General features: G+C 41.2%; 1 protein-coding gene across 1 annotated transcript; it reads right to left on the bottom strand.

Annotated features, from left to right (window-relative positions):
* Nucleotides 1-938: 938 nt before the first annotated feature.
* dnajc12 (DnaJ (Hsp40) homolog, subfamily C, member 12) lies at nucleotides 939-26,518 on the bottom strand. The gene is made up of 5 exons (XM_072239712.1): nucleotides 26,317-26,518; nucleotides 15,034-15,112; nucleotides 9,809-9,948; nucleotides 5,905-6,124; nucleotides 939-1,348 (listed from the first exon to the last, which is right to left on the bottom strand). The coding sequence occupies exons 1-5, from the start codon at nucleotides 26,392-26,394 to the stop codon at nucleotides 1,254-1,256; spliced, it is 612 nt and encodes a 203-aa protein (XP_072095813.1). The 5' UTR covers nucleotides 26,395-26,518; the 3' UTR covers nucleotides 939-1,253.
* Between the last annotated feature and the right edge of the window lie 39 nt (nucleotides 26,519-26,557).

Below are 26,557 nucleotides of genomic sequence, written 5' to 3'. Positions count from 1 at the left end.
GTGTACTGACTGGCTGCATCACAACCCGGTATGGAAACACCAATGCCTTTGAATGGAAAATCCTACAAAAGGTAGTGGATTTGGCCCAGTACACCAGGGGAAAAAGCCCCCCAACCATTGAGCACATCTACATGAAATGCGGTCGTAGGAAAGCAGCCTCCATCATCAGAGATTCCCACCACCAGGCCATGCTCTCTTCTCGCTGCTGCCAGCAGGTTAGAAGGTAGAAGAACCTCAGGACTCCCATCACAAGGTTCAAGAACAGTTACTACCCCTCAACTGTCAGTCTCTTGAAGAAAAGGGGATAACCACACTCACATGCCCATTCATTGAGATGTTCTCACAACCAATGGTCTCACTTTAAGGGCTCTTTATCTTGTTATTTCATGTTCTTCTTATTTATTGCTATTTATTTATATCTGCATTTGCACAGTTTGTTGGCTTCTGCACTCTAGTTGGTCCTTCATTGATCCTGTTATAGTTACTATTCTACAGATTTTCAGAGTATGCCCACAGGAAAATGAATCTCAGGGTTGTATGTGGTGACAAATATGTACTCTAATAATAAAAGTTACTTTGAACTTTAGATGGGCCACACATCCTGTTTCTGTGTTGTAGTGCTCTATGACTCTATAGGCACAACTCGAAGGAGACATTAGATCAGGTGACTCAATGGCTGATAAGAGATTTTTAAGGAACATTCTAAAAAGGGTCAGGGGAACTTTAATGAGTGAGTTCCCGACCTTTGATTTTGGAAGGCTGTAGGTCAGCCTGCCAGTAATGGGCAAAGACCATGATGTTGCTTTTATGAGTATACACAGATTAGCTGAATCAAGCAAGTGGTGCCTTTAAGAGAATACTGTACTGCAGAAAGAATTCAGTAAATACTGAATTCTAACATAATATAAATAATAATAATCACAATGAAAGACAATTGCTTTGAGTGAATTAAATATTTTAACTCCCATTTCAATATTACACAGCAAGACCTCAAAGAATTAAAATCAGAGGATGCAGTTTGCATCTTACAAATACCTACATAAAAATGGTAGTCTGAGGAACAGTAACATTTAATTACATATATAAGAAATAAGAAAGACCATTTATAGAGATGGTCATCTCTAAATACTTCTCAGGTGAAATACACAACATATCACAAAAAAAAACTTTCCACAGGACATTCAAAATACAAGGGATAAACTGATCTGACAAGAGATATTTTAGTAAAGTTGAGAATCCCAGGTGAAACTTCATCAAATTTCATAGTTTCTGAATTTCCTTAGTAATTCTGAGGGAGCATCGGCCGACCAGCGGAAATGATAGTGGCAGTCGCTGATGTCAAAAATTCCTGAAGGAAGAAAAAAAATTGAACAAGTTATAGGATCATAGAGTCTTACAGCACAAAAATGTGCTTTTCTTCCATACCAAACTTTTTGCCCACCTACAGTATGTTAATCCTATTTTCCTGCATCCACATCCTTCCATACTCAACTATTCACATTTCTGCCTAAATGTCTCTTAAACATCACAATTCTATCTAGCATTTGTCTCAAAATTGCAGCTTATCACCACCTTCAAGGACAATTATGTGTGGGCATCTCTTGAATGAATGTAAAAAGTGTAATGACACTTTAGAGATTGTATCATGTGAGACTACTCTCCAACATTAGTGTGTAAAGTTCCTAGCTGTTTGGCTACATCTGTGGGCAAAGCCACAGTAAAATGCTAAACAGACACTATAAGCTTATCAAGCAACACACATCAAAGTTGCTGGTGAACGCAGCAGGCCAGGCAGCATCTCTAGGAAGAGGTAAGAGAATTCTCTTACTAGCTCTTCTTTCAGTTAGTCCTGACGAAGGGTCTCGGCCTGAAACGTCGACTGTACCTCTTCCTAGAGATGCTGCCTGGCCTGCTGAGTTCACCAGCAACTTTGATGTGTGTTGCTTAATTTCCAGCATCTGCAGAATTCCTGTTGTTTGTGACTATAAGCTTATTGTTTAGTTTTAATTTTTATTTTGAATTATAACTTGACCATTCCCGATAGCAAAACCATTGGTTGTTGAAACAATAACGGAGTAGAAGTGTAATTGTTAATGTATCTTTCATTTGGTCACAAAAGAATTTTGTCATAGCATACAATCTTCAAAGGACAGCCTGGAGAAAGCATGTATAGGATTACCAATACATTGCAACACACCAGAAAGGAACTATTGACTGAGGCCCCTTCTTATAACCAGGAGCAGGGTAAATTATTTAAAGCTTTCTCAACAGAACCAAAGAGAATTGTAGCTTCACACATTTAAAAGGATTCCACTACAAAGCAGATTATTTATGGGATCTTGGGAGTCCAGCCTGAAGGAACAACTACTACATGTGTCAGAATTGACTTTAGAAAAATGCTTATACACATGTAAAGCTGCTGAACTCCCCAGAGCAAGACTAGAAGTACTGCATGAATCACAAGAAAGAGGCAGAATTGGGTAAGCACAGCTTCGATGGTCATGTATAGTGGGGAGCAACATGATCAGTTGAAAATAAAAAAAAATTCTCTTTACCACAGTAAGCATCCATGTTGTGACAGAAAATCGCTTTGGCAGACACTGCAAGGGTAAAGCCAACAATGGGCAGCAGAATCCACAAGATGTGGTTGATTTTCACCGTGCAATGAGAATATCTGGGTACCAAACCATTGCCAATGGCTTGGGAGAATTTGTGCGAACAATCTCAGGAAGTTGTTGGGCAGGTCACCATTACTGATAATGTACATGAGCAATATACTATATGACCCAGAGCAAAACACACAAAGCAAGATGAACTCAAATGGTCAGGCAGTTCAGGGGAAATTAGGAACGGTCTGGATAGACAGTCTAAACCTGAAGTGTTGATTGTCCAATTCTTCCATAAATGCTGCATGATCTGCTGAGTTCTTCCAGTATTTTGTGTGTTACTCTAGATTCCCGGTACCTACAGACTCTTATGGCTCTAAAACGATTCAGCACTTTCAGAGCTGAGAGATCAAATGTCAGTCTGTTTTAAGTGCAGAAGCATTTGGTACTTCCACAGAGGATTTTCCAAATTTATATTTAACTTAGGAGGTTGAAATTTCAGTTTAGTCTAGCAACTGTCTCTGCACATCTGGTTATATTTACACAGCTCTAAACAAGACCACTGACACATGGAAGTGACCTTACCACCTACCCTCAAATCAGTGGTCAAAAGTGGTTTCTGGTCAGTTTTAATCCTCACTTGTGGGCAAACCCAATAACTACAAGACCACTATACCTGCAGTGTATTGGGCTGCTCCCCAAAACAACCAGTTCCCAGACACATTTTAGAATATTACCCAAACCTTCTTAAGGCTCTCTGCACTTAGCGTCTGCTGAAAGCCCTGCTCCTAACATTCCTCTCAAAGCTCAAAGATCAGCAAAACAAAAAATGTTCTGTCTAAGCTCTCAGTGAAGCTTCCCAGTTTCAAGCTTCAGCACTGAGCAAAACAGCTTGAATAACAAATTCAATCAACTAAACTAAACCACAGAGACTACTATAGAACACAGGAATGTCTAGATGAAGTGAAACCAAGAAAAGAACACAAAAATGTATCAGGAGTTGGCCATTCAACCCATCAAACCTTCTCAACCATTCATCAGGATTGTGGCAGATCTTCTATCTCATCTCTATTTACTTGGCCTATTTGCATATCTCTTATATCCAGAAATGTACTAATCCCAGGTTTGTATGAACTCAATGGCACAGCTTCCAGGGTTGAAAACTGCAAAGGCAGACTACTATGAAGAAATACTTTCTTGTCTCAATCCCAAACAGACTATCCTTTACTCCAAGACTGTGAGGCCTGGTTTAACGCTCTTCAGCCTGGAGAAACATCCTCTTGCATCCAGCCTGGAAAGCCCCAAGAATTTAGAAAGTTTTAATGAAACCTCCTCATATTCTTCAACTCTCTAGAGAATACAGACTGAATCTCCTCAGTCTCTGTCGATATTGTAAATGTGACATCCCAGGTACAGTCTGTGGAATCTTTGCCACCTCCCTCTACTGTAAGGTCCATTTTGCTTGGCATTCATCATCCGATTAATCACAGGAACACTGATAATGGACTTGATTGCTACTCACAACAACTAAATTTATTTTCACAAACAAGAGAAAATCTGCAGATGCTGGAAATCCAAGCAACACATACAAAATGCTGTAGGAACTCAGCAGGCCAAGCAGCATCTATGGAAAAAAGTATAGTCAACGCTTTGGGCTTCCAGCCGTTCGGCCCAAAACATTCCTCCAGCATTTTGTGTGTACGGCATTAAATATATTTTAATTAGTTTTCACCAGACATAGCAAAAGGTCACCCAGTGATTGTTGGTCCAATTCGTGAAACTCCCAAAGTCACTGTTTCTCCCAAACATGATAATATTATCTCAAATGAACTGGCTATGCCAGCCTATTACTTCACGACTCTTTAATAGCTTCTATCCCAGTCTTTGAATTATTTCCTCATATTGTACCCTTGAACCACATGTCCTGGGATTTCTGACTAATTTCCACAAGTAGATTTTAAAATGGGATACAACCAAGCATGCTTTAAAATGGGGCTACTGCTGTTTAATAATGTCTTTAATGGTTCATTCAAAAGTTATTGAAAGACAGAAGAGTTTATAAACACAAGAGTTTCCACAGATTCTGGAAATCCAGAGCAACACACACAAAAGTATAGTGTGGAGGAGCAGAGGGATCTCGGGGTACATGTCCACAGATCCCTGAAAGTTGCCTCACAGGTGGGTAGGGTAGTTAAGAAAGCTTATAGGGTGTTAGTTTTCATAAGTCGAGGGATAGCGTTTAAGAGTCGCGACGTAATGATGCAGCTCTATAAAACTCTGGTTAGGCCACACTTGGAGTATTGTGTCCAGTTCTGGTCACCTCACTATAGGAAGAATGTGGAAGCATTGGAAAGGGTACAGAGGAGATTTACCAGGATGCTGCCTGGTTTAGAAAGTATGCATTATGATCAGAGAATAAGGGAGCTAGGGCTTCACTCTTTGGAGAGAAGGAGTATGAGAGGAGACATGATAGAGGTGTACAAGATAATAAGAGGAATAGATAGAGTGGATAGCCAGCGCCTCTTCCCCAGGGCACCACTGCTCAATACAAGAGGACATGGCTTTAAGGTAAGGGGTGGGAAGTTCAAGGGGGATATTAGAGGAAGGTTTTTTACTCAGAGAGTGGTTGGTGCGTGGAATGCACTGCCTGAGTCAGTGGTGGAGGCAGATACACTAGTGAAGTTTAAGAGACTACTAGACAGGTATATGGAGGAATCTAAGGTGGGGGCTTATATGGGAGGCAGGGTTTGAGGGTCAGCACAACATTGTGGGCCGAAGGGCCTGTGCTGTGCTGTACTATTCTATGTTCTATGTTCTAAAATGCTGGAGAAACTCTGCAGGTCAGGCAATATCTATGGAGACCCTCGGTCCAAAATGTTGACTGTTTATTCCTCTCCATAGATGCTGCCTGACCAGCTGAGTTCCTCCAGAATTTTGTGTGTGCTGCAGAGGAATATTTATTGTATTGTAATTAGCCATGGAGAGATATGATTCATAATATCTTAGGATAATGAGTAAAATGTTATTCAGAATTCATATTATGATTGGGGTGAATTTCATTATTTGAGAATAGCTTAGGATGTTCAGCTTCTAAAAGACTTTCCCACAAATGATAAAGCTCCACCCTAGGAGATCTACACTTTTGTTTGGTCATGAGTATCCCAATGTTAGCAACAGTTACATTAGCTGGCTTCATCACCATTAGCTTACTTCCCCACTTATTGATCATTTGACATTAACTGCACCTCCAGTGAGTCTACGTGTTCTCATTATGTAAAATTAATTTTTCTTTGCTTACGTGGAGAAGTGGGATCCTCGGCAAAATGTTGATCCTCATTTGTCACTTCTGTCTCTTTGATTCCAGCTCCATCACCATCAGCCTGTTGCACAGGAGACCCTTCATTCCATTCTTCCTCTGTAGATTGTCTTTGTTCCCCTTTCTTGGTGGAACCATCAGAATCTGCAGTAGGCGCTTCCAACATTGGCTCCTTCTTACTTCTTACTGCCCAGTGCATTGTCTAGAGGATGCAATATGTTGAATGAATACCTTTTCTATCTGTTAAGGACTGGTACTATGGAAATATATCTGTAACCCTGAAGTGTTTATGAATTTGTAACTTCTGTAAAACGTAATGTGACAAAATGGAACCTATTAAATCCCAGAGTGCTTTGCTGGTTTGGATGGAGGTTTAAAGGAAGCTGTGTGTATTTTGTGACAAGAGATGTGTGTTTTATGGCGCGGGTGGGATGTTTTGACAACGGGGTAAACAGGACACAGTTTCTAAAGAACAAATGTCAGAACCAGATAAGGATGGAGATAATAGAGGAATGTTATGGAATGGAGTTAATTACTGTTCTCGGTAAAAAGTTTAAAAGTGGTTTATTTTGAGGTATAAGATTGAAGCTTTTTCCAGATGAAACATATGGAGTAGCTTGTGAATAAATGAATAAGTGTGTCTATAATTTGATCCACTTTGAATTTGTTGTAGTTTATTTCTGTACACAAGAAGACCAAGTTGAATGGTACACAACAGTGCCAAAGGTATATAGATTTTAGTTGAAATGTTTTGTCCGGACAATGTGTGGTATCTGCATCAATATGATGATCATCACTTTCCCAAGAGCTCATCGGCTACGGGAGCCACATGGCTTAGAGCCCATTAGTTCTGGACTGGACCTGCTAAGGAATTCACCAAATAGGGATACCAGCGCTCACAAAAGGACAAACTTGATAGAGTTCCATCTGTCACTCTTCAGTATTAGTACTGATATTTATAGAATCTGCCTGATACAGATTCCTACAGTACTCCCAAATGCAGATACAAGATGGTTTTTATTTCTATAAATAATTTCAATCACAATTGCAATTGAAACTAATGGAAAAGTTTATTCTTATTATCTTTAACATGCCCACTGGATGCGAAACACTCGAGCTGAGATTAAAAATTCACCATGTTTTAATTTTAAGCAGGCTTTACCAACTATAAACACTCCCCTCGAGATACTGAGATACAAAGTCTTGCAGTTGGGGAATGTTACAGGATACATTTGACCAGAGCAACCTGCATAATGATGCAAGTTACCATTTTGTTGCTTATATTTTATGTAATTGGTCTAAGCATGTGGTGGCAATTTACAAATTGACAGAGTAATCTCTGTTCAGCTACAGGAGAGAGCAGCTTGCATGTTACACACAGCCAGCAAAAAGGCTCATGGTTTGGAAACATTTCCTAACATATTCAGTCATCCCAATGCATCAGCATAAGGACAACTTCTACACTTCATCACATCAAGCAACATTAAAACCCTGGCAGCCTTAATTCAATTTGCATTACAAATCTGATGTTTTTGACTAGTTCAAAAGAGCAAGATGTTTCAAATGCATTTTGTGTCACATTCACAGTTACCATCACAACCACTAATTGCTCAGAAGGACAAACCTTTCCAATGAAAATATATTCAGTATGATTCATTAATGGCTGCATGAGGGAATAAAATGTATTTTTCAAAGGTACTGGAGGCTATTACACTCACATAGGAAGAGGAAAGGTGAGTGATGACTGGTAAGGCAGACTTTAAGAATGATTAGTCCTCAATCTTAGAAGTACTTTGATCTGGTATCAAAATCATGGAGTGTTCCTGTCAGAAGAGGCTCCAGGCCAGTAATATTACATGGGAAAAGCAGGCTTTAACTTTCTCCAGGAGTGTTTAAGACAATGCATTTGTGCTCCTTATGCCTGCTCCTCCCTGACTTTCTGCAATCACATTATACAATACTTACGATCAAACATCAAGCTCTCTAAACTCCTGTGACCAAAGCAGCAACATCATTCAGCACTTCCTTCATTTTACAGGTGACCACTCTTAGCTGTGTCCATTCTGTACACATTTTCCCTTTCCCCACCTCAAAACAGAACAGCTAATAAATGTCACCAGGATCCTCAGCCAATCGGCTAAGTAGGAACAATAGCTAGATTTTATTTTTGCCTTCTTTTGGTTGCTTGCCCAAAATATTTTGCACATCACACAAACCAATCTTCCATCCTTGGACTCACTTTACACCGCACGCTGTCGGAGCAGTGCTGCCAGGATAATCAAGACCCACCCAGCCAACACACTTTTCGTCCCTCTTCCCTCCAGGAGAAGGCTCAGGAGCTTGAAGACTCGTACGGCCAGATTTGGGAACAGCTTCTTTCCAACTGTGATAAGGCTGCTGTGATGATTGTACGTTCTAGTATCAATTGTTTGGCAACAATAAAGTATAAAATATTTCTGCCACATTGGCTGGCATTCTGAATAAACAATTATATGATTCTGCAATGCTTACAGAATTCACTTTACCCCACCACCGCCCAGGAGTCCGAGAGTGAGCCACAGATTCCAGGAAAGGACAGGGTCCCACTCGGTGCCTACCAGCGGAGCAGCAAGGACCCGACCCACTGGCACAAGGAATTAAGGGGGTAGCTGATTCAACAATTGGCCAGCCTTTTCTCTAATCCAACACCTTCCATTTAAAACAGCCAATTAGGTTAAATCCCGACCTCTGCTGTGGGGGTAGAATTTGTATTCGTTTTCTCTCTCTCTCTCTCTCTCCCCCCCCCCATATGTTTTGTCTAGGTGCTCTAGATTCTTCTAGATCCCAAAGACTGGGGGAGGGGAGGGGTGGTAGGTTAACTGATCATTGGAAAATATCCAGTGTGTAGGTGAGGGGTAGAATGTAGGGTGGGCCAGTGTATCCATGGAAATTTGGGAAAGGTAGACTGGTTTCAAGTAGTATTGGTATAAAACAAATGCATGATGGTTGGCACAGACTAGAAGGGCCGAAGGGCCTGTTTCTCTGCTGTATCTTTTTTATGGAATGTGCTGTTGTAGTTAGTATTTTACAAATCCATATTCTTCCAGATTCCCAGATATGATTGACTCCTAAAATTAACAATACTCTGGGGCTTTGGCACAAGTTGTAGATGCTGTTCATGTACAAACACTCAGCACTTTACAAAGACTGATGTAACTGTCTTTGCTCCATCCTGACTCATCCCACCCTATCCCCCCTCCTGCACCTGGTGTCAATAGAGAATATTACTCTTCATTATTCTCTAGACACAGCCTTTATAGAATTTATTGAGAATCCGGAGGCTGATATACAGAAGGGCACATGCGTATACAGTATTGTACCTTATCTTGAAATAGTGAAAACACAAACATGTTTAAGGAGAATAAATGGTGGAAGACATGCACAGGTTAAATAGTTCTCACATGCCTGTATTCGAAAAAGACAATAGTTCCAAATAAAAAGAAAGAAATTGCATTTGAAAGAACTTCCAATGGCATCATTCTTATGGAAGTTGACAAGGGAATTTTCTACTCATGAGACTGTTGTACACTTTTGGGAATCGTAAAGGCCCATAAAACTGAAACAAGCAAGAGCGTTTCTAAGCATAAGTCGATGGATAATGGTAGCCTTTAGTAGTAATATGGAGACGGTTCAAATCCTCAGATGCATTAAGTCTGAAATCCACTGGAAGACAGTAAATAGGTTTATTTCTCAGCCAAAATACTTTATACTTTATACTTTATACTTTATTGTTGCTAAACAACTGGTACTAGAATGTACAATCATCACAGCGATATTTGATTCTGCGCTTCACACTCCCTGGATATGTGCAAATGTGCAAATGAACTACACAGAAATCATTGCCTACCATTTTGACAGCGTCACTTAGAGCCTCCCACTGATGAAATGGAATTGCAATCTTGCTGCGATACCAGTGGTCATAGCGGGCACGTCGTTCTTCATTGGTCAGGGTTTCTTTAGCTTGCTGCAGTTTCTGAAACTCCTCCACTGGATTACAGAAGTAAAACAGAGATTGGTTAATTATTCCGAAAACTCCTGCTCTCCACAGTCTTCCAGCTGACTCAAGGGGAACCTAAAGATGTTCCATCCAGGACTAGAGCTGCTCACACATCTGTTGTCCCCTGTGGCAAATGAGACCGCAGCCACAGGGTCAGGCGGCTGGAGTGGAGTTTCTGAAGGCACCAGATAGGGATTTCACTTTAAATGGCTGAACATACAGGGGCAGAAAGGTTATGCTAGAGTTGTACAGAGCAGAGCTGGAATTCTCTGCATGGTTCTGACTTACTGATTACAGGAAGGATGTAATTGAAGGACAAAATGTCATCAAGGTTGGAGATTTTAATTATGAAGAAACATTGTCTATGCTGGGTTTGCCCCTTTAAATACAGTATAATGATTATTGCGGTCAGATTAAATTGAAACATGCAGAACACAATGAGAGACCAAGATAGTGGTAATCAAAAACAAGAGGTGAAGATTTACTGATAATTGCATGAAGCATGAGAAAATAATAGAAGGGAAAAAATCATCCAGATTTCAAGGGTGACTGGTCGTGGGGTGTGGATTGCCTGGTAAAGGAGGAAATAATCAGCAATGCTTAATAATACTTGGGCTGGAGTAATGTGTCATCACCCACACGGCTACCAAGAGCTGACTGGCCTTGCAGTGGATTCTAAAATTCTACACACTGAATACTAAATGACAATGCAAGGAAACACTGTCACACAAAAGACATTGAAAATCTGAAACACACTTTTACAAAGACCTGCTGTCAGTTCTTCAAAATTAAGTCCAGGGGTGGGATATTTACAGGGAAACAATGGCTAAGTTTGTTGTTACAAAGAGAATGGTTGATATCTGGATCACATTGTCACAGGTTGTGGTAGAATCAGATACAAAGCAACATCATTCACTTAGAAAAGTTCTGGATAATCAGACAGGGTGATTTTGTGAAAGAACAATCATGTTTCAACTTCGACCGATCTGTTGAAATGCTTTGAAGACAAAATTCTAAGGATAAAGGTGATTCAGAAGACATGCTATACCTAAAATTTCAAAGTGGCACTTCATCCTGGCCATGCTCTCTTCTCACTGCTACCATCGGCAGGAGGTTCAGGAGCTTTAGGTCCCAGACTCCAAGTTCAGGAATAATTAATACCCTTCAATTATTGAACTAGTGTGGATAACTTCACTCACCACAACACTGAAATGACTCCACATCCTATAGAATCACCTACAAGACTCTACAACTCATGTTCTCAGTATTATTTAATTGCTTTTTCATTATTATTTGCATGATTTCTCTTCTTCTGCACATTGGCTGCTTGTCTCTCCTTGTTATTTATAGTTTTTCATGAACTCTATTGCTTTGAATTGTAGGTAATTGAATCTCAAGGTAGTACATGGTGAAGTATGTACTTAGATAGCGAATTTACTTTGAACTTTGATTAGCTACTGCATCAAAGTTTACAATGAAAAATCCAATCTTGTGGTAGAGGAGAAAAATAAAAAATAAGATTGGCTGGCTAAAAGAGAAAAAATAGGCAAAATTGGTGCTTCTTCTGATCGGTGAAATGTAATGACTAGTGTACCACAGTGATTAATACTGCCGCAACTTTTTATGATTTATGTGAATGAATTGGATGAAAACTCTGCTTGCCACAGTGAGGTAGGAAGTTGTGAAAAGGATAAAATTTAAATTGGTAGGGTTAAGTGAGTGGTGAAAGATCCAGCACATGGAGTACCTTTTCACTGGGGGGAGAAAAAAACACAGGGAAAAAGTTTATCTAAATGGGAAGAGATTGCAACCTCCAAGATACTGGAGATACTGGGTGCACAAGTTTGTTATTCACAACAGTATGGGAGGTGTAGCAGGTAACTAGGAAAGCTGACAGAATGTTATTGTTTGTTCATAGATGAACTGAGTATAAAAGTAGGGAAGATGTGTTTGAGTTCCATTGGCAAGAGCACCTGTAGAATATTGTATACAGTACTGGTCTTCTTATAAAACTCATGGAAGGTTACTACTGCTTTGGAAGCATTTCAGAGGTTTATTAACTAATATGTGAAATTAACAGGTTACTTTATTAGGAAAGGTTGGTCACGTAGAGATCAGAAGAATCAAAGGGAACACATGGTCCCGAGGTATCTTGAAAGATTAAATATGGACAGGAATATGCTTCCTCTTGTGGGAGAACACAGAACTTGCTGGTCATTTTAAAAATACGGAGTCATATATTTAAGACAATGAGACAAAACATTCTTTTGGGGAAGGGGTCTTGAGTCTTTGAAAGTGGAGTTTTCAATATTTTTAATTTAGGTAGGCATATATTTGATAAGCAAGGGATTGGAAAGATGCCATGGGCAAAAAAGAAATGAGAGGTCAAGGTCAGCCAAGACATTTTTAAAAAAACTTTTGGGATCTGGTCTCACACACAGCCAGCTTTTACCACTCTTGTGAAGATGGAGTTGACATACTGTACTCCTTCTGATGAAGTTACTCCCACAGAGTTTTTGAGGAGAGAATTCCAGGATTTAGACCTAATGATGAAGCAAAGGTGATATATTTCCGTTTCGGGATGGTGTCTTCTTAGCGGGGAACGTACAGGTGGCGGTGCTCCCAAACACCTACTACCTTTGTCCTTTTTGGGAGGCAGAGGCTTCTGATATGGGGCGCCAGTCAGAGTTCTGTTGGCATAGAACCGCCACACGTGTTATAGACGGTTCGGTGTGCAAGCACTGTTTAAGGTGGTTGACAGGGTGCAAACTAAGCACTGTACTTTGTCCTTTTTAGATTGCTGTGACTTGGGAGGGCAAGCAGCCCACTCTTGCTCCCACTGACTTCAAATACAAGAGCACTCTAAATCTCTTCAATAACAAGACCTATCAAATGCACAATAAAATGAAATGCCTCCTATCCAAGGATGGGATTTGAAATGACAACTCTTGATGCCAGGTCAAACATGGGAATTGATGACACAGATGTATTTCAGCAGTGATTTCAAGAAATCGCTGCATCAGGCTGAAGTTGTCCCAGACCAACGAATCCTGAAAAAGTAAAATTGTTTTAACACTATTCAACAGTACATTTGATATATCTGCCCACATGCATTGGCGGTAATATTTATATTCATTCATTATATTCATAGGTATTTAGCAGTACAAAATAGTCAAATGAAAACCAGCTCCACTATAGATCCATGCTCTTGTATTACCTGTTTGTCAATTTGGTCCAATTTGTGTAGGTACAATTTACAATACTAAAGTGGACAAGCTTGTTTTATTTTCCAGGATGAATAAGGAGTATCTCTGTGACAGGAATTAAATCAATCATCTCTCAAAGCTATATAAAAGACAACAAAAACAAATGGAAATACACATACTACCTGTGGCAACAGAGAGAGAGAGGATTATTTCCATTACTTAAATTGAGAGATATTTACTTAATGAATATACCACTGCATCATCCATCACAGCACCACTGAAATGCTGATGAGAAGCTGTTTATCTGGGCTATTTTCCTTCCTATTGAAGCTCTTTGTGGGGCAAGGACAAAGAAAATATATTTATGGAAAGCTTGAATTACGGTACCCTAATTTAAAATAACACACAGTCCATCAAGTTCTGAAATACAGCACGGCTCATAATCTCCATGACTCATGCACCCATGATGTGGATAAACAATCGCTCATGACAATCTTCAATATCGCATTATGCTTTGAAGGTTCTTGCCTACATTTGTATCTTTTTCATAAAGATGGATAAGGTTCCTTTCACTACATTAGTTTATACTCATTTGTGTTTTTCAAACATTTCTTTCTACAGAATCACAAAATAGTTACAGTAAAAGTGAGATCCTTTGGCTGTCAAATCTGTACTGGCTTAACGAACAAGGTGGTACCACCTCACTGTCCTCTTTCCATAACCTTGCACATTCTTTTCTTTGTATACTTAACCTTTCTGAATGCTACAATTGAATTTACCAGCTAAACACCCACTGTATAAAAAATCTTCTTCTTTTGCCATTTATGTTAAATCTATGTTGCCTAGTTCACAAATTTTCTGCCAATTTGAACAACTTTTCTCTGTCTACTCTGTCTAGATCCTTCATGATTTTAAATATCGGAATCGGACCTCCTTGTAACCAAGAAAACACAAACCAAGAAATCTCAGTTTCTCTAGTCTATTCATATAACTAATGTCCCCTATTGCCAAATCTCTTTTGCAAGTTGGATAGGAAGCAGTAAATGGTGAAGTCCGATAATTGATAGAGGTTTTAAATCCGATAACGGATAGAGGTTTATAAGATTAGGAGAGGCATAGATAGAGTAGACTGGGAGAATCTTTTTCCCAGGGTAGAAATGTCTAATACCAGAGGGCATGTGTTTAAGGTGAGAGGGGGCAAGTTCAAAGAGAATATGAGGAGTAAGCTTTTAACTCAGGGAGTGGTGGATATCTGGAATGTGCTGCCTGGTATGGTGGTAGAGGCAAATACATTAGAGGCTTTAAAAGACGTTTAGATAGGAAAATGAATATGACGATAGAGGGATATGGACATTGTGTAGGTCTGAGGGATTAGTTTTGGGGTTTTTTAAATTTACTTTTTAGCTGGTTCGACAAATTGTGGGCCAAAGGTTCTGTTCCTGTGCTGTACTGTTCAAAGGTTTCAAAGGTACATTTAATGTCAGAGAAGTGTATACAATATAAATCCATTTTCTTTGCAACCATCCACGAAAACGGAGGAGTGCCCCCAGAGAATGAATGACAGTTAAATGTTAGAGCCCCACAGCAACCCCCAGCTACCCCCTCCCATGCGTAAGCAGCAGCAAAGCAACTGTCCTACGTTCTAGCTCACCGTTTGTAAGAAGGGGAGGCAGAAGTGTGCAAATACAAAAATCCAAAGGAACCTCTATGGATTGGGAGACACCAGCTTGGGGCATCCTGACTATACCTCAGTTTGCACTGATTCACCTAGCACATCATCCAGATTTATCCAACTAAGTAAATCACTTTGCTGGAGCAAAGTGCCATCAGACATTCGGTGGGCACATTGTAATCTTAATACAACCTTACCTGCTTTTGGATTATCTGGATGTTTGTCAGGATGGCAGCTCAGGGCCTTGGCTTTAAATTCGGCCAAAATTTGCTCTGTCTGACAAAATAAATATTAAATCATTGCACAATTTCAGATATAAATATAAACCTTAAGTCAGTAATGTCGTCAGAACAATACTGGTAAACTTATCAGACAGCATTTCCTTTTACGTATTTATTGCCTCTATTGGTTAGTTTATTGGAGTGAATGCTTGACATGATGTAATACATTTGCCAAGGCAACAGTTAATGTTCAGTCTTCTGCACGTACAGTAGTAAATATTGCAAACTGCGTCACATTCTCAGTGTGAGATATTAATTTGTGTTTTAATGACACCGATCTGATACAGAATGTTCTGACTCATTATAATGCAATACAGGAAGAATGATGTTTAAATATATCAGTCTACAACTGTATGCAAAATACAATGCACACTTCTGACACATCCGTTGTATTAGAATCTCCAATTTTAAAGGAAGTGCCAAATCAAAGCAAACCTTATATATTAAAGAATATAACTTGACTTGTACTTAGGATTTGAAACACCTGAAATAGCACAGAATGCTAACCTAGTCATTTCCCGATGCTGCCTGTAAGGAGTTTGTACGTTCTCCCCGTGACTGTGCAGGTTTCCTCCGGGTGCTCCGATTTCCTCCCACAGTCCAAAGACGTACCCGTTGGTAGGTTAATTGGTCATTGTAAATTGTCCCGTGATTAGACTAGGATTAAATTGGGGGATTGTATCATAACGTATTAGCTCTTGTAATTACTACTTAGTCAGTGCCCTTACAAGAGCTAATACGTTATGATGCAGTCCACACACAAGGTCCTCTTTAGATATTTATTTAGTTGCCTTTCTCGGTCCTTTCTCTTATCTTGCTCCAGTGTCTGTTAACGTCAGCCACTTCCTGGGACCACATACTGTCCTGTGGAACATTACCTCACACATACGTACATCATCAAGACAGCACTTCCAAGGAGAACATTTTATGAAATTGTTTCAATAAACAATTAAAAGTTCCTGGAATATGGATATTATTAACAAAACCAATATCGATTGTCAATATCCAATTGCTTCTGAGAAGATGGTGGTGAACTGCCTTCTCAAACAAGAGCAGCTTGCTGGATGAAGTTAGACAGACAATTCCAAAAGTGGAGGGAAGTTATCACTGATACGCATCAGTCGGGATGTCATGCGATTTCCTGCCATCATGTTCCTAGGCAGTAAAGGTTGCAAGTTTGGAGTTTAATGTAGAAAAATCTTCCGCAAATTACTGCAGTGCAATTTGTAGGTGGCACACGTGCCAACCCGAGTGTGCCAGTCCGAACGTGAATGGATGTTGTGGTGTGACGGGGTGCGAAGCAGGTGTGCTGCTGTGCCCTGGGGAGCAGTGAAATTGTATTTATTTATTTATTTAGATAGCATACAGAATAGGCCCATCTGGCCCTTTGAGCTGCACCGCCCACCAATACCCAAGTTTAATCCTAGCCTAATCACAGAGTAATTTACAATGCCAGTTAACCTTCCAGCTGGTACATCTTTGGACTGTGGGAGGAACTCAGAGGAAACCCATGGTGCCCCACAGTATGGAGAGAGTTTAGGGAGAGAGAAGACAGGTCAGAATTCACAGCCTCCAAATTGTTCTTGTAGTCCTAGTGTTATGGGGCTGGTTCGGTAAACATAGAACATAGAACACTACAGCACAATACAGGCCCTTCAGCCCATGATATTTTGCTGACATCTTAACCTACTCCAGGATCAATCTAACCCCTCCCTCCCACACAGCCCTCCAATTTTCTTTCATCCGTGTGCTGTCCAGGAGTCTCTTAAATGTCCCTAATGTATCTGCCTCTACCATCACCCCCAATATATGTTCTATGCACTAACTATTCTGTAAAAATACCTACCTCTGACATCCCTTTATACTTCCCTCCACTCAAATTCAAGTTATGCTCTCTTATCAGCCATTGCTATCCTGGGAAAAGGTGCTGGCTGTCCATTGTATCTACAGCTCTTAGCATCTTATGTGGTGTGCTCTTCAAGCCGGATGTTGGAGAACTGGGAGACCCAGTGTCTCCCAGGGAACTACATCTGCATGAGGTGCATCCGGCTGCAGCTCCTTGAAGACCGTGTTAGGGATTTGGAGCAGCAACTGGATGACCTTCAGCTTGTACGGGAGAGCGAGGAGATAATTGATCGAAGTGTACAGGGAAGTAGTCACCCCGAAGTTGCAGGAGGCGAGTAGCTGGGTGATCGTCAGGGGAAATAGAAATAGGCAGTTAGCGCAGAGCACCCCTGTGGTCATTCCCCTTAAAAACAGGGAGACCACTTCGGATACTTTTGTGGGGGATGACATCCTGGGACAATGCCACGGCGACAGGGTTACAGGCACTGAGAAGAGAGCAGTAGTTATAGGGGACTTGGTATTGAGGGGAACAGACAGGAGATTCTGTGGATGTGAACTGGACACCCGGATGGTATGTTGCCTCCCAGGTGCCAGGGTCAGGGATGTCTCAGATCATGTCCACAACATTTTGGAGAGCGAAGGGGAGAAGCCAGATGTCTAGGTTTATATTGGTACCAATGACATCGGAAGGAAAAGCAATGAGGTCCTGAAAAAAGAATTTAGAGAGCTAGGTCGAAAGCTGAGAAGCAGAACCTCCCAGGTAGTAATTTCTGGATTGCTGCCTGTGCCACGCGCCAATGAGGGTAGAAACAGAATGATATGGCAGATAAATGCATGGCTGAAAAGTTGGTACAGGGGGCAGGGCTTTAGGTTCTTAGATAATTGGGATCTCTTCTGGGGAGGTATGATCTGTTCAAAAGTGATAGGTTGCACCTGAACCCGAGGGGGACAAATATTCTTGTGGGCAGGACTGTTAGAGCTGTTGGGGAGGGTTTAAACTAACTTGGCAGCGGGGTGGGAACCAGAGTGAAGGGACTCAGGTTAGGACGGATGGTAAAAAAGTAAAGCTAGAGTACAATCAGATTGTCAAGAATGGCAGGCAGGTGATGGGACTTAGTTGCAGCCAACATGCCGAGTATCTAATCATTAGGGATGCAGAGTCAGAAAGGATAGCAAATACAGTACGCAAGGTGTTAAATCTAAATGCATGTAGTTTAAGAAATAAGGTGGATGATCTTGTTGCAAAATTACAGATTGCCGGGTATGATGTTGTGGCAAAAACTGAATCATGGCTGAAGGATGGTTGAAGTTGGGAGCTAAATATCCAAGGTTACACGTTATATCAGAAGGATAGGAAGGTAGGCAGAGGGGTTGGGGTGGCTCTGCTGGTAAAGAATGGTACCAAATCTGCAGAAAGATGTGACATAGGATTGGAAGATGTTGAATCCTTGTGGGTTGAGTTAAGAAACTGCAAGGGTGAAAGAACGATGACAGCAGTTATATAGAGTACAGGCATCCCAACAGTGGCTAGGAGCTGGACCACAGGTTACAAAAGGAAATAGAAAAGGTGAGTCAAAAGGGCAAGATTATAGTAGTCATGGGAGATTTTAACATGCAGGTCGATTGGGAAAATCAGGTTGGTAATGGATCTCAAGAGAGTGAGTTTGTTGAATGCCTAAGAGATAGCTTTTTAGAGTAGTTTGTCATTGAGCCTAAAAGGGGATCAGCTATACTGGATTGGGTGTTACATAATGAACCAGAGGAGATTAGGGAGCTTAAGCTGAAAAAGCCCTTAGTGATCACAATATGATTGAGTTCAACTTGAAATTTGATAGAGAGAAAGTAGAGTCTGATGTAGCAGTATTTCAGTGGAGTAAGGGAAATTACAGTGATATAAGAAAGGAGCTGGCCAAAGTAAATTGGAAGGAGACGCTGGCAGGGGCGTCAGCACAGCAGCAATGGCGTGCGCTTCTGGGAAAAATGAGGAAGCTGCAAGACACGTGTTTTCCAAAAACGAAGAAATACTCAAATGGTAAAACAGTACAACCGTGGCTAACAAGGGAAGTCAAAGCAAAAGAAAGGGCATACAACAAAGCAAAAATTAGTGGGAAGATAGAGGATTGGGAAGTTTTTAAAAATCTACGGAGAGCAATAAATAAAATTATTGCAAGGGAAAAGATGAAATATGAAAGCAAGCTAGCAAATCATATCAAAGTGGACAGTAAAAGTTTTCTCAAGTACACCTTTGTATGTTAAAAATGAAAGAGAAATGCAAGTAGATATAGGTCCGCTAGAAAATGAGGCAGGAGAAATAGTAACAGGGACAAGGAGATGGCTGATGAACTATATGAGTATTTTGCATCAGTCTTCACTATGGAAGACACCAGCAGTATGGCTGATGTTGTAGTATATGCAGGAAGAGAAGTGGATGCAGTTACCATTACAAGAGAGAACTTGCTCAAAAAGCTGAAAGACCTAAAGGTACACAAGTCTCCTGAACCAGAGGAACTGCACCCTAGGGTTCTGAAAGAGGTAGCGTTAGAGATTATGGTAGCATTAGAAATGATCTTTCAAAATTCATTGGACTCTGGCATGTTGCAAAGAACTGGAAAATTGCAAAAGTTACTCCACTCTTTTAGAAAGGAGGAAGGCAGCAGAAAGGAAATTATAGACCGGTTAGCCTGACCTCATTGGTTGGGAAGATGTCAGATTCAAATGTTAAGGATGAGGTGATGGAGTACTTGGTGACACAGGACAAGATAGTCCAAAGTCAGCGTGGTTTCCTTCAGGGAAAATCCTGCCCGACGAGTCTGTTGGAATTCTTTGAGGAGATTACAAGTAGGATAGATAAAGGGGGATGCAGTGGATTTTGTATATTTGGACTTTCAGAAGGCCTTTGACAAGGTGCCACACATAAGGCTGCTTACCAAGTTAAGAGCCAATTGTATTACAGGAAAGTTACTAATATGATTAGAGCATTGGCTGATTGGTGGGAGGCAGCAAGTGGAAATAAAAGGATCCTTTTCTGGTTGGCTGCCATTGACTAGTGGTGTTCCGCAGGGGTCGGTGCTGGGACCACTTCTTTTTATGCTGTATATAAATGATTTAGATGATGGAATAGATGGCTTTATTGCCAAGTTTGCAGATGATATGAAGATTGGTGGAGGGGCAGGTAGTGTTGTGGAAACAGGTAGGATGCAGAAGAACTTAGACAGATTAGGAGAATGGGCAAGAAAGTGGCAAATGAAATACAATGTTGGAAAATGCATGGTCATGAACTTTGGTAGTAGAAATAAATGTGTGGACTATTTTCTAAATGGAGAAAAAAAATCTAGGAATCTGAGATGCAAAGGGACTTGGGAGTCCTTGTGCAGAACACCCTGAAGGTTAACTTGCAGGTTGAGCCAGAGGTGTGGAAGGCAATTGCAATGTTAGCATTCATTTCAAGAGGTCTAGAATACAAGAGCAGGGATGTGATGCTGAGGCTTTATAAGGCACTCGTCAGGCCTCACCTTGAGTATTGTGAACAGTTTTGGGCCCCTCATCCTAGAAAAGATATGCTGGCATTGGGAGGGTCCAGAGGAAGTTCACAAGGATGATTCCAGTAATGAAAGGGTTATCATATGAGGAATGTTTGATGGTTCTGGGTCTGTACTCACTAAAGTTCAGAAGGATGAGGGGGAATCTCATTGAAAACTTTCGAAGTTGAAAGGCCTAGACAGAGTAGATGTGGAAAGGATGTTTCCCATGGTGGGAGAATATAGGACAAGAGGGCATGGCCTCAGGATAAAGGGACACCCTTTCAAAACAGAGATGCGGTGAAATTTTTTTAGCCAAAGGGTGGTGAACTAATCGAATTTGTTGCCACGTGCAGCTGTGAAGGCCAGGCCATTGGGTGTATTTAAGGCAGAGATTGATATGTTCTTGATTGGATATGGCATCGAAGGTTATGGGGAGAAGGCCAGCAACTGGGGTTGAGGAGCAGAAGGGAAAAAAGGATCAGCCATGATTGAATGGCCAAGCAGACTCAATGGGCCAGATGGCCTAATTCTGCTCCTAGTCTTATGGTTGTATGCACCTCCATCAAGTCACCATACAGTTCTATCAGGTCAATCCTAAAGTTTCCCACCCTCTTACTCCACCCCCAAGATGTTAAGGAAGCTGATCAGATTTATTTTATCCCCAATAAAGTCAGGTGACAGAGACGAATTCCTACGGATTCCATAGGCACCTGCTTTACCTGGGGTTATTGTTGCATTGTTACACACAGTGTGGTTCTTCTTTGTACCACATCTGTAAAGAGTTCTGAAGCTGAGGGTTTCTAAAAACTCAAACTGAGCATCTGTGATCATGTCATTTTTGAGTAAGTGCTATTTATCATACTGTTGATCATGTCGTCTTTGCTGATAATAGGATATGACGCAATTAGCCAATTTGGATTTGTGTTCCTGCTGTTAACATCAAGTAATCAAGTGTACACAACAGATTCTTGATAATAAATGATCCAAGTAAATTAGACAACAAATTCCATGCTTTTGTAAACTTTGCAGTCCTGAAATCCTCCAAACTCTCTATATTCCACTAATAGTTGTACATCTCATCTCTTTTCTCCCAAATACTAGGAATTGTTCTTTTTTTTCATCCACCTTGCTCACAAAGCATGGAATTCCTTTCCAAAGGTTTTCTAATAATCTTCCTTTCAGATATACTTCTCTGTCAGAATTTTGCACCATCTGCCCAATTGTACTCTTCTTGAGATTGGCCTTTCTTGCTATCTAAATATGTGTTTATAAGAAGTGTCTTGAGATGTTGAACTAGTTTAAAGATAAAGCCACACACCATAAGGCATAGAGGCTCCCCTTTAGAACGGAGATAAGGAGGAATTTCTTTAGCCAATGGGTGGTGAATCTGTGGAACTCATTGCTGTAGCTGCCTCTATGTCTTATGGTGTGTGGACTTACCTTTAAACTAATTCAACATCTCAAGGCACTTCCTGTAAATACATATTTATAGGGGTTAAATTCGGCCATTCAACCCATTGAGTCTGCTCTGTCATTCAATCCTGATTGATTTATTTTCCCTCTCAACTACATTCTCCTGCCTTATCCCCATAACCATAGACACCCTTACTAATCAAGAACCTATCAACTTTCACTTTAACTACAGTATACCCGATGACTTGGCCTCCACAGCCAGCTTTAGCAATGAATTCCACAGATTCACCATCCAATGGCTAAAGAAACTCCTCCTTTACCCCTGTTCTAAAGGGGAGTCCTTCTATTCTGAAGCTGTGCCCTCTGGTGCATGACTCCCTCACTATTGGAAACATCTTCTCAACAACTACTCTATCTAGGCCTTTCAATACTCAATAGGTTTCAATGAGATTTCCCCTTATTCTTCTAAACTTCAGTGAGTATGGGCCCAGAGCAATCAAATAATCCTCATATTAACCCTTTCATTCCAGGGTTAATTCTTGTGAACCTCCTCTGGACCTTCTCCAATGCCAGCACGCCCTTTCTTAGATAGGGGGCTCTGAGCTACTCGCAATGATATGGTCTGACCAATTCCCTATAAAGCCTGATCTTGCTGCATGCAGGCATAGTGTACTTCATTTGCTGAGAAGTTACCAATGGAATTAAACATTCTTCAATCGGTGAATATCATGAATTCTGACCTTATCATAGCAGGGTTGGTGGTGGGCATGGGGGGAGAGGTGGTGAAGCAGTCACAGAAGGTTGGACTTAACACACTGAGGAACTTGAAGGGTATCTCAACACTACAAACATCTTAACTTGTGCTTGGTGTGGCTCCAACCATTGGAGTGATTTACTTTGAAATACATATTGGCCTCCTCAGTGACGGGATCAGTTAAACACTGCTACTATGTCAAGGACAGTCACTTGCACCTCATATCTGGAATTCAGCTGGACAAAAGCTGTGATGAGGCCCAGAGCCAAGTGGTCATGCTGAAGCCAAAACTGGGAAATAGTGCAAGTTTTTACTGAGTAAGTACCATTCCATATCACTGTTGATAACACCCTTCATCACTTTACTAAATAGTGTAGACATACCAATGAGGCAATAATTAGCTAGATTCTATTTATCCTTTTTTTTTGAACAAGACATACCTGGGCAAATTCCAATTTACTGGATAAGATTCTAGCTAGGCTGGAGGTAAATTCAATCTAGAGTGTGACTCTTTAGTACTGGGATACTCTTTGGCACAGTAACAACGTTGTCTCAACTTTGTGATATCGTATGGAATGAATCATATTGGCTCTGATGAAGACTGTCCAGGAGGATGCAGAGATGGATTATCTTCTCAGCACTTCTGGCTGAATATGTCCGTGAATGCTTTACTCTGGCCCATACCAGTAACATGGGGGCCATGACAAAATCGATGATTGCAATATTGCTGATCTATGTTTGGAAGATTGATTGTTCAGTGGCATGCTGTCTAGTTGATCAAGCCAGGACTGCAACTTTGGGTATTATGGCTGGCTCTTTTCCCGGCATGCAGTTCTGCAATTGCCATTGAATCAGAATGGATCCCAATCTTGATTTTAACAATAGAAAGAGGGATATGCTGAACTATGGAAGTTACACATTATGGTGACAATTTCTGCTGAAGATGTTTGTAAACAGTGCCTCACTTGAGCTGCTAGATCTCTTCCGAATCTATCCCATTCAAATCTTAGACTGCAGTGCTACATAACAAGGAGTGTGTCCCTAGCATGAGGACAAGCCTCTAAAGACTTTCTCTCGAAGATTAACATTTTTACATTCCTATTTAGAGATACAGTACAGTAGCAGGCTCACACCGCCCAATTGCACCCCAGTGACCAATTATCCTACAATCCCGTATGACTTTGGAAAGTGGGAAGAACCCCACACAGACACTGGGAGAACGTATAACCTCCTTACAGACAGCAGCGGGAACTGAACCCAAGTCACTGGCACTCTAATGGTGTTACACTAACCACTGTGCTACCACGCCACCCTAACCTCAAGGTTCAACATATCCCTCATTCTAATAACACAAATCAAGACTGGGGATTCATTCTGATTCAACGGGGAGTCTCTTCCTGATCAATTAAACAGCATGCCATTGAACAGCAAAGCAATCTTCTAACTATAGATCAAGAGGAGGAGATTTCAAAAATATTGTGTGACCGTCACTTCTGTCAATACCATCAAGGAGAAAAGGTTTCAGCTGAGAATAAGGACAATTATGTCTATCCCTCGTGCTGTCCACTCACTTTTGGTGGAGGTCCAATATAGCAACAGTGTCAATGAACACACTAACCTACATTTAAATCTATAATGTTACATGTCATATACATGTAATTTGCCTGAGCCCACATTAAGATTCACACTAGGTTACAAATGTGCTAAATGGGACAGGTGTACACTGACATACAATTACAATACTGTACATTCCAAATCGTTCAAAGATCCATAATGACCCACCAAACAACCTGGCAAAATCCTCCTTTGGAATCTGATATCTAAACTGGGAAATGCTGTTCCATAGGCTAGACATTCAGAATCATATTTTACAGGCCACAACACACCATATCAGCAGGACACCTCCACCGCAGATGACAGGTCACTGTCCAAAGGCAGGAGGGAGAAGCCCTTGGGAGTCCTCAACATTGATTCCCGGCTCAAAGGTGGGCAAAGAAGCTTCCTCCTGAGCATCACCTGCTACCTTCACTTAGCTGACTAATCATTTGAATCACACTTAGAAGTAGCATTGGGTCATGTCACATGACCGGCAACAATGAACATCAATTGAGTCAGGTTTTATAAAAACAAACAATGTGAAAACAGTTCTTAGAATGGTAAATTCGAAAGTCCAAGAGATTTATACAGTCAACTAGGAGAGACTTTCCTGAAGTAAAGAATTCCTCAAAGATGTGACGTTACTACTGATCCCAGCCAGAACTTGCCTTGTCCGCAGGATTCACGACGACGGAAATAAAACGGTTTAAAGGAACTGACCTTTTCCTCTGGAGAATAGATACTGCACAACCTTTCCTACTTTAGCAGAGGTTATCTCATGCAGGTCACGGTTTCTTGAATGAAGATTCAATAAAGTTTGATCCTCTCCAAAACCACCAAACGATATCAGCTTTACTCGACCCTGGGAATTCCTGTACTTTAGTAAGGCCTTCACTCTCCAATACTACTTACAATAGAAAGTAGAACTCCACTTTAAAACAAAACTGCGTCATAAGGCGAATATGCAGCAATACAGAGTAACTAACACAAAACTAAACTGAAAACTAACTGCGTCACACCACAGGTCTCCTTCATATACCTGTTGAGAACAGGTCATCATGTGACCTGACTGGCGGGAAAATTAGATCATGTGACCTCCACAAGACCATTACAACATGCTCATAAGACACTCAATTACACCATGGTCATAAGACAGTCACAAGATACCAGTGAGTTATGTCACAGTCACCATTGACCAGGAATCCAACTGGAGGCACATAAATACTGTGGCTAGACCAACTGGTCAGACGCAAGATATCCTGTGGTGATTAACTCCTTTCCTAACACCCACAAGATCTGTCCACAATCTACAATCACAAGTTTGGGACACGTGGGAATAGTCTCTCCTGTGTGGGTGAGTGAAACTCCAACATTTCCCTTGAAACTCAACACTGTTCAGGACAAAACAACTAGGATGACTGGCACCGCATCTTCCCCCACTAACATTTCACTTCCTCTACCACCACCCAGAAAGTGCAATGCAGTCCCCCAAGTCTGCAACCTCGACCACAAAGAACAAGGGCAACGGGTATACGAGAACGAAGTCCCCGTCCAAATTACAGGCCATCAAGGTGCGGAAATACAGTATATCACCAGTCCTTCATGGTCACTGGGTCTAAATCCTGGAATTCCTTACCAGTAGCACTCGGGGAGGGGTCTTCAACAAAACGATTGCAACAATTCAAGAAGGTTGTTCACCAGCATCTTCTGAAGATAATCACTGTTGGGCAATAAATGCTAAACCTTGCCTGGTTCATTACACCTCAGTATATAATAACCCACATTGTGATTGATGCCTGATGTCTCACTTTTGGTGGACGCCCACCCTTCAATGAGATATGGACAGGCATATTGCAAAGTGGGGCCCGCAGTATGATCAAATGTTCGGAGTCCTGCACGGAGATGTCCACTGGACAGCTACTCAGAGACAAACAGGACTGCACTAGGAAACAGTTCGATCTCTGTACCTGTCACAACAATACCCCCCGCCCCCACTAGGAGGTACACTTGTCAGCGTAAGGATTCTAACCCATTAAATGCCGTAAAAGACTTATAGTGGATGTCTCTCACCGTGGACAGTTCATCGCATCCGAGCAGCTGGTAATAGTCGTCTTCGTCCTCGGTTGTGAAATTCAGCATCGCGTCCATCCGTGGAGCCTAACCCTGACTCTGAATCCGAATCCGACTCTGACTCTGGCACTGGTCCTAGTCCTGCTCCAGCTAATTCCGTGCCAGGCTGCGTAGCGGCCGTTTATAAAGAGCAGCCGATCCCCTCGGAGCGGATGTGCCGCCCACTTGCCACGTTCCGGGC

Source organism: Mobula birostris, chromosome 21, assembly GCF_030028105.1.
Source record: "Mobula birostris isolate sMobBir1 chromosome 21, sMobBir1.hap1, whole genome shotgun sequence".
In the NCBI taxonomy this organism is placed as follows: Eukaryota; Metazoa; Chordata; class Chondrichthyes; order Myliobatiformes; family Myliobatidae; genus Mobula; species Mobula birostris.
Note: the sequence above shows the minus strand (reverse complement) of the source record. Positions and strands in the feature narration are given on the sequence as shown.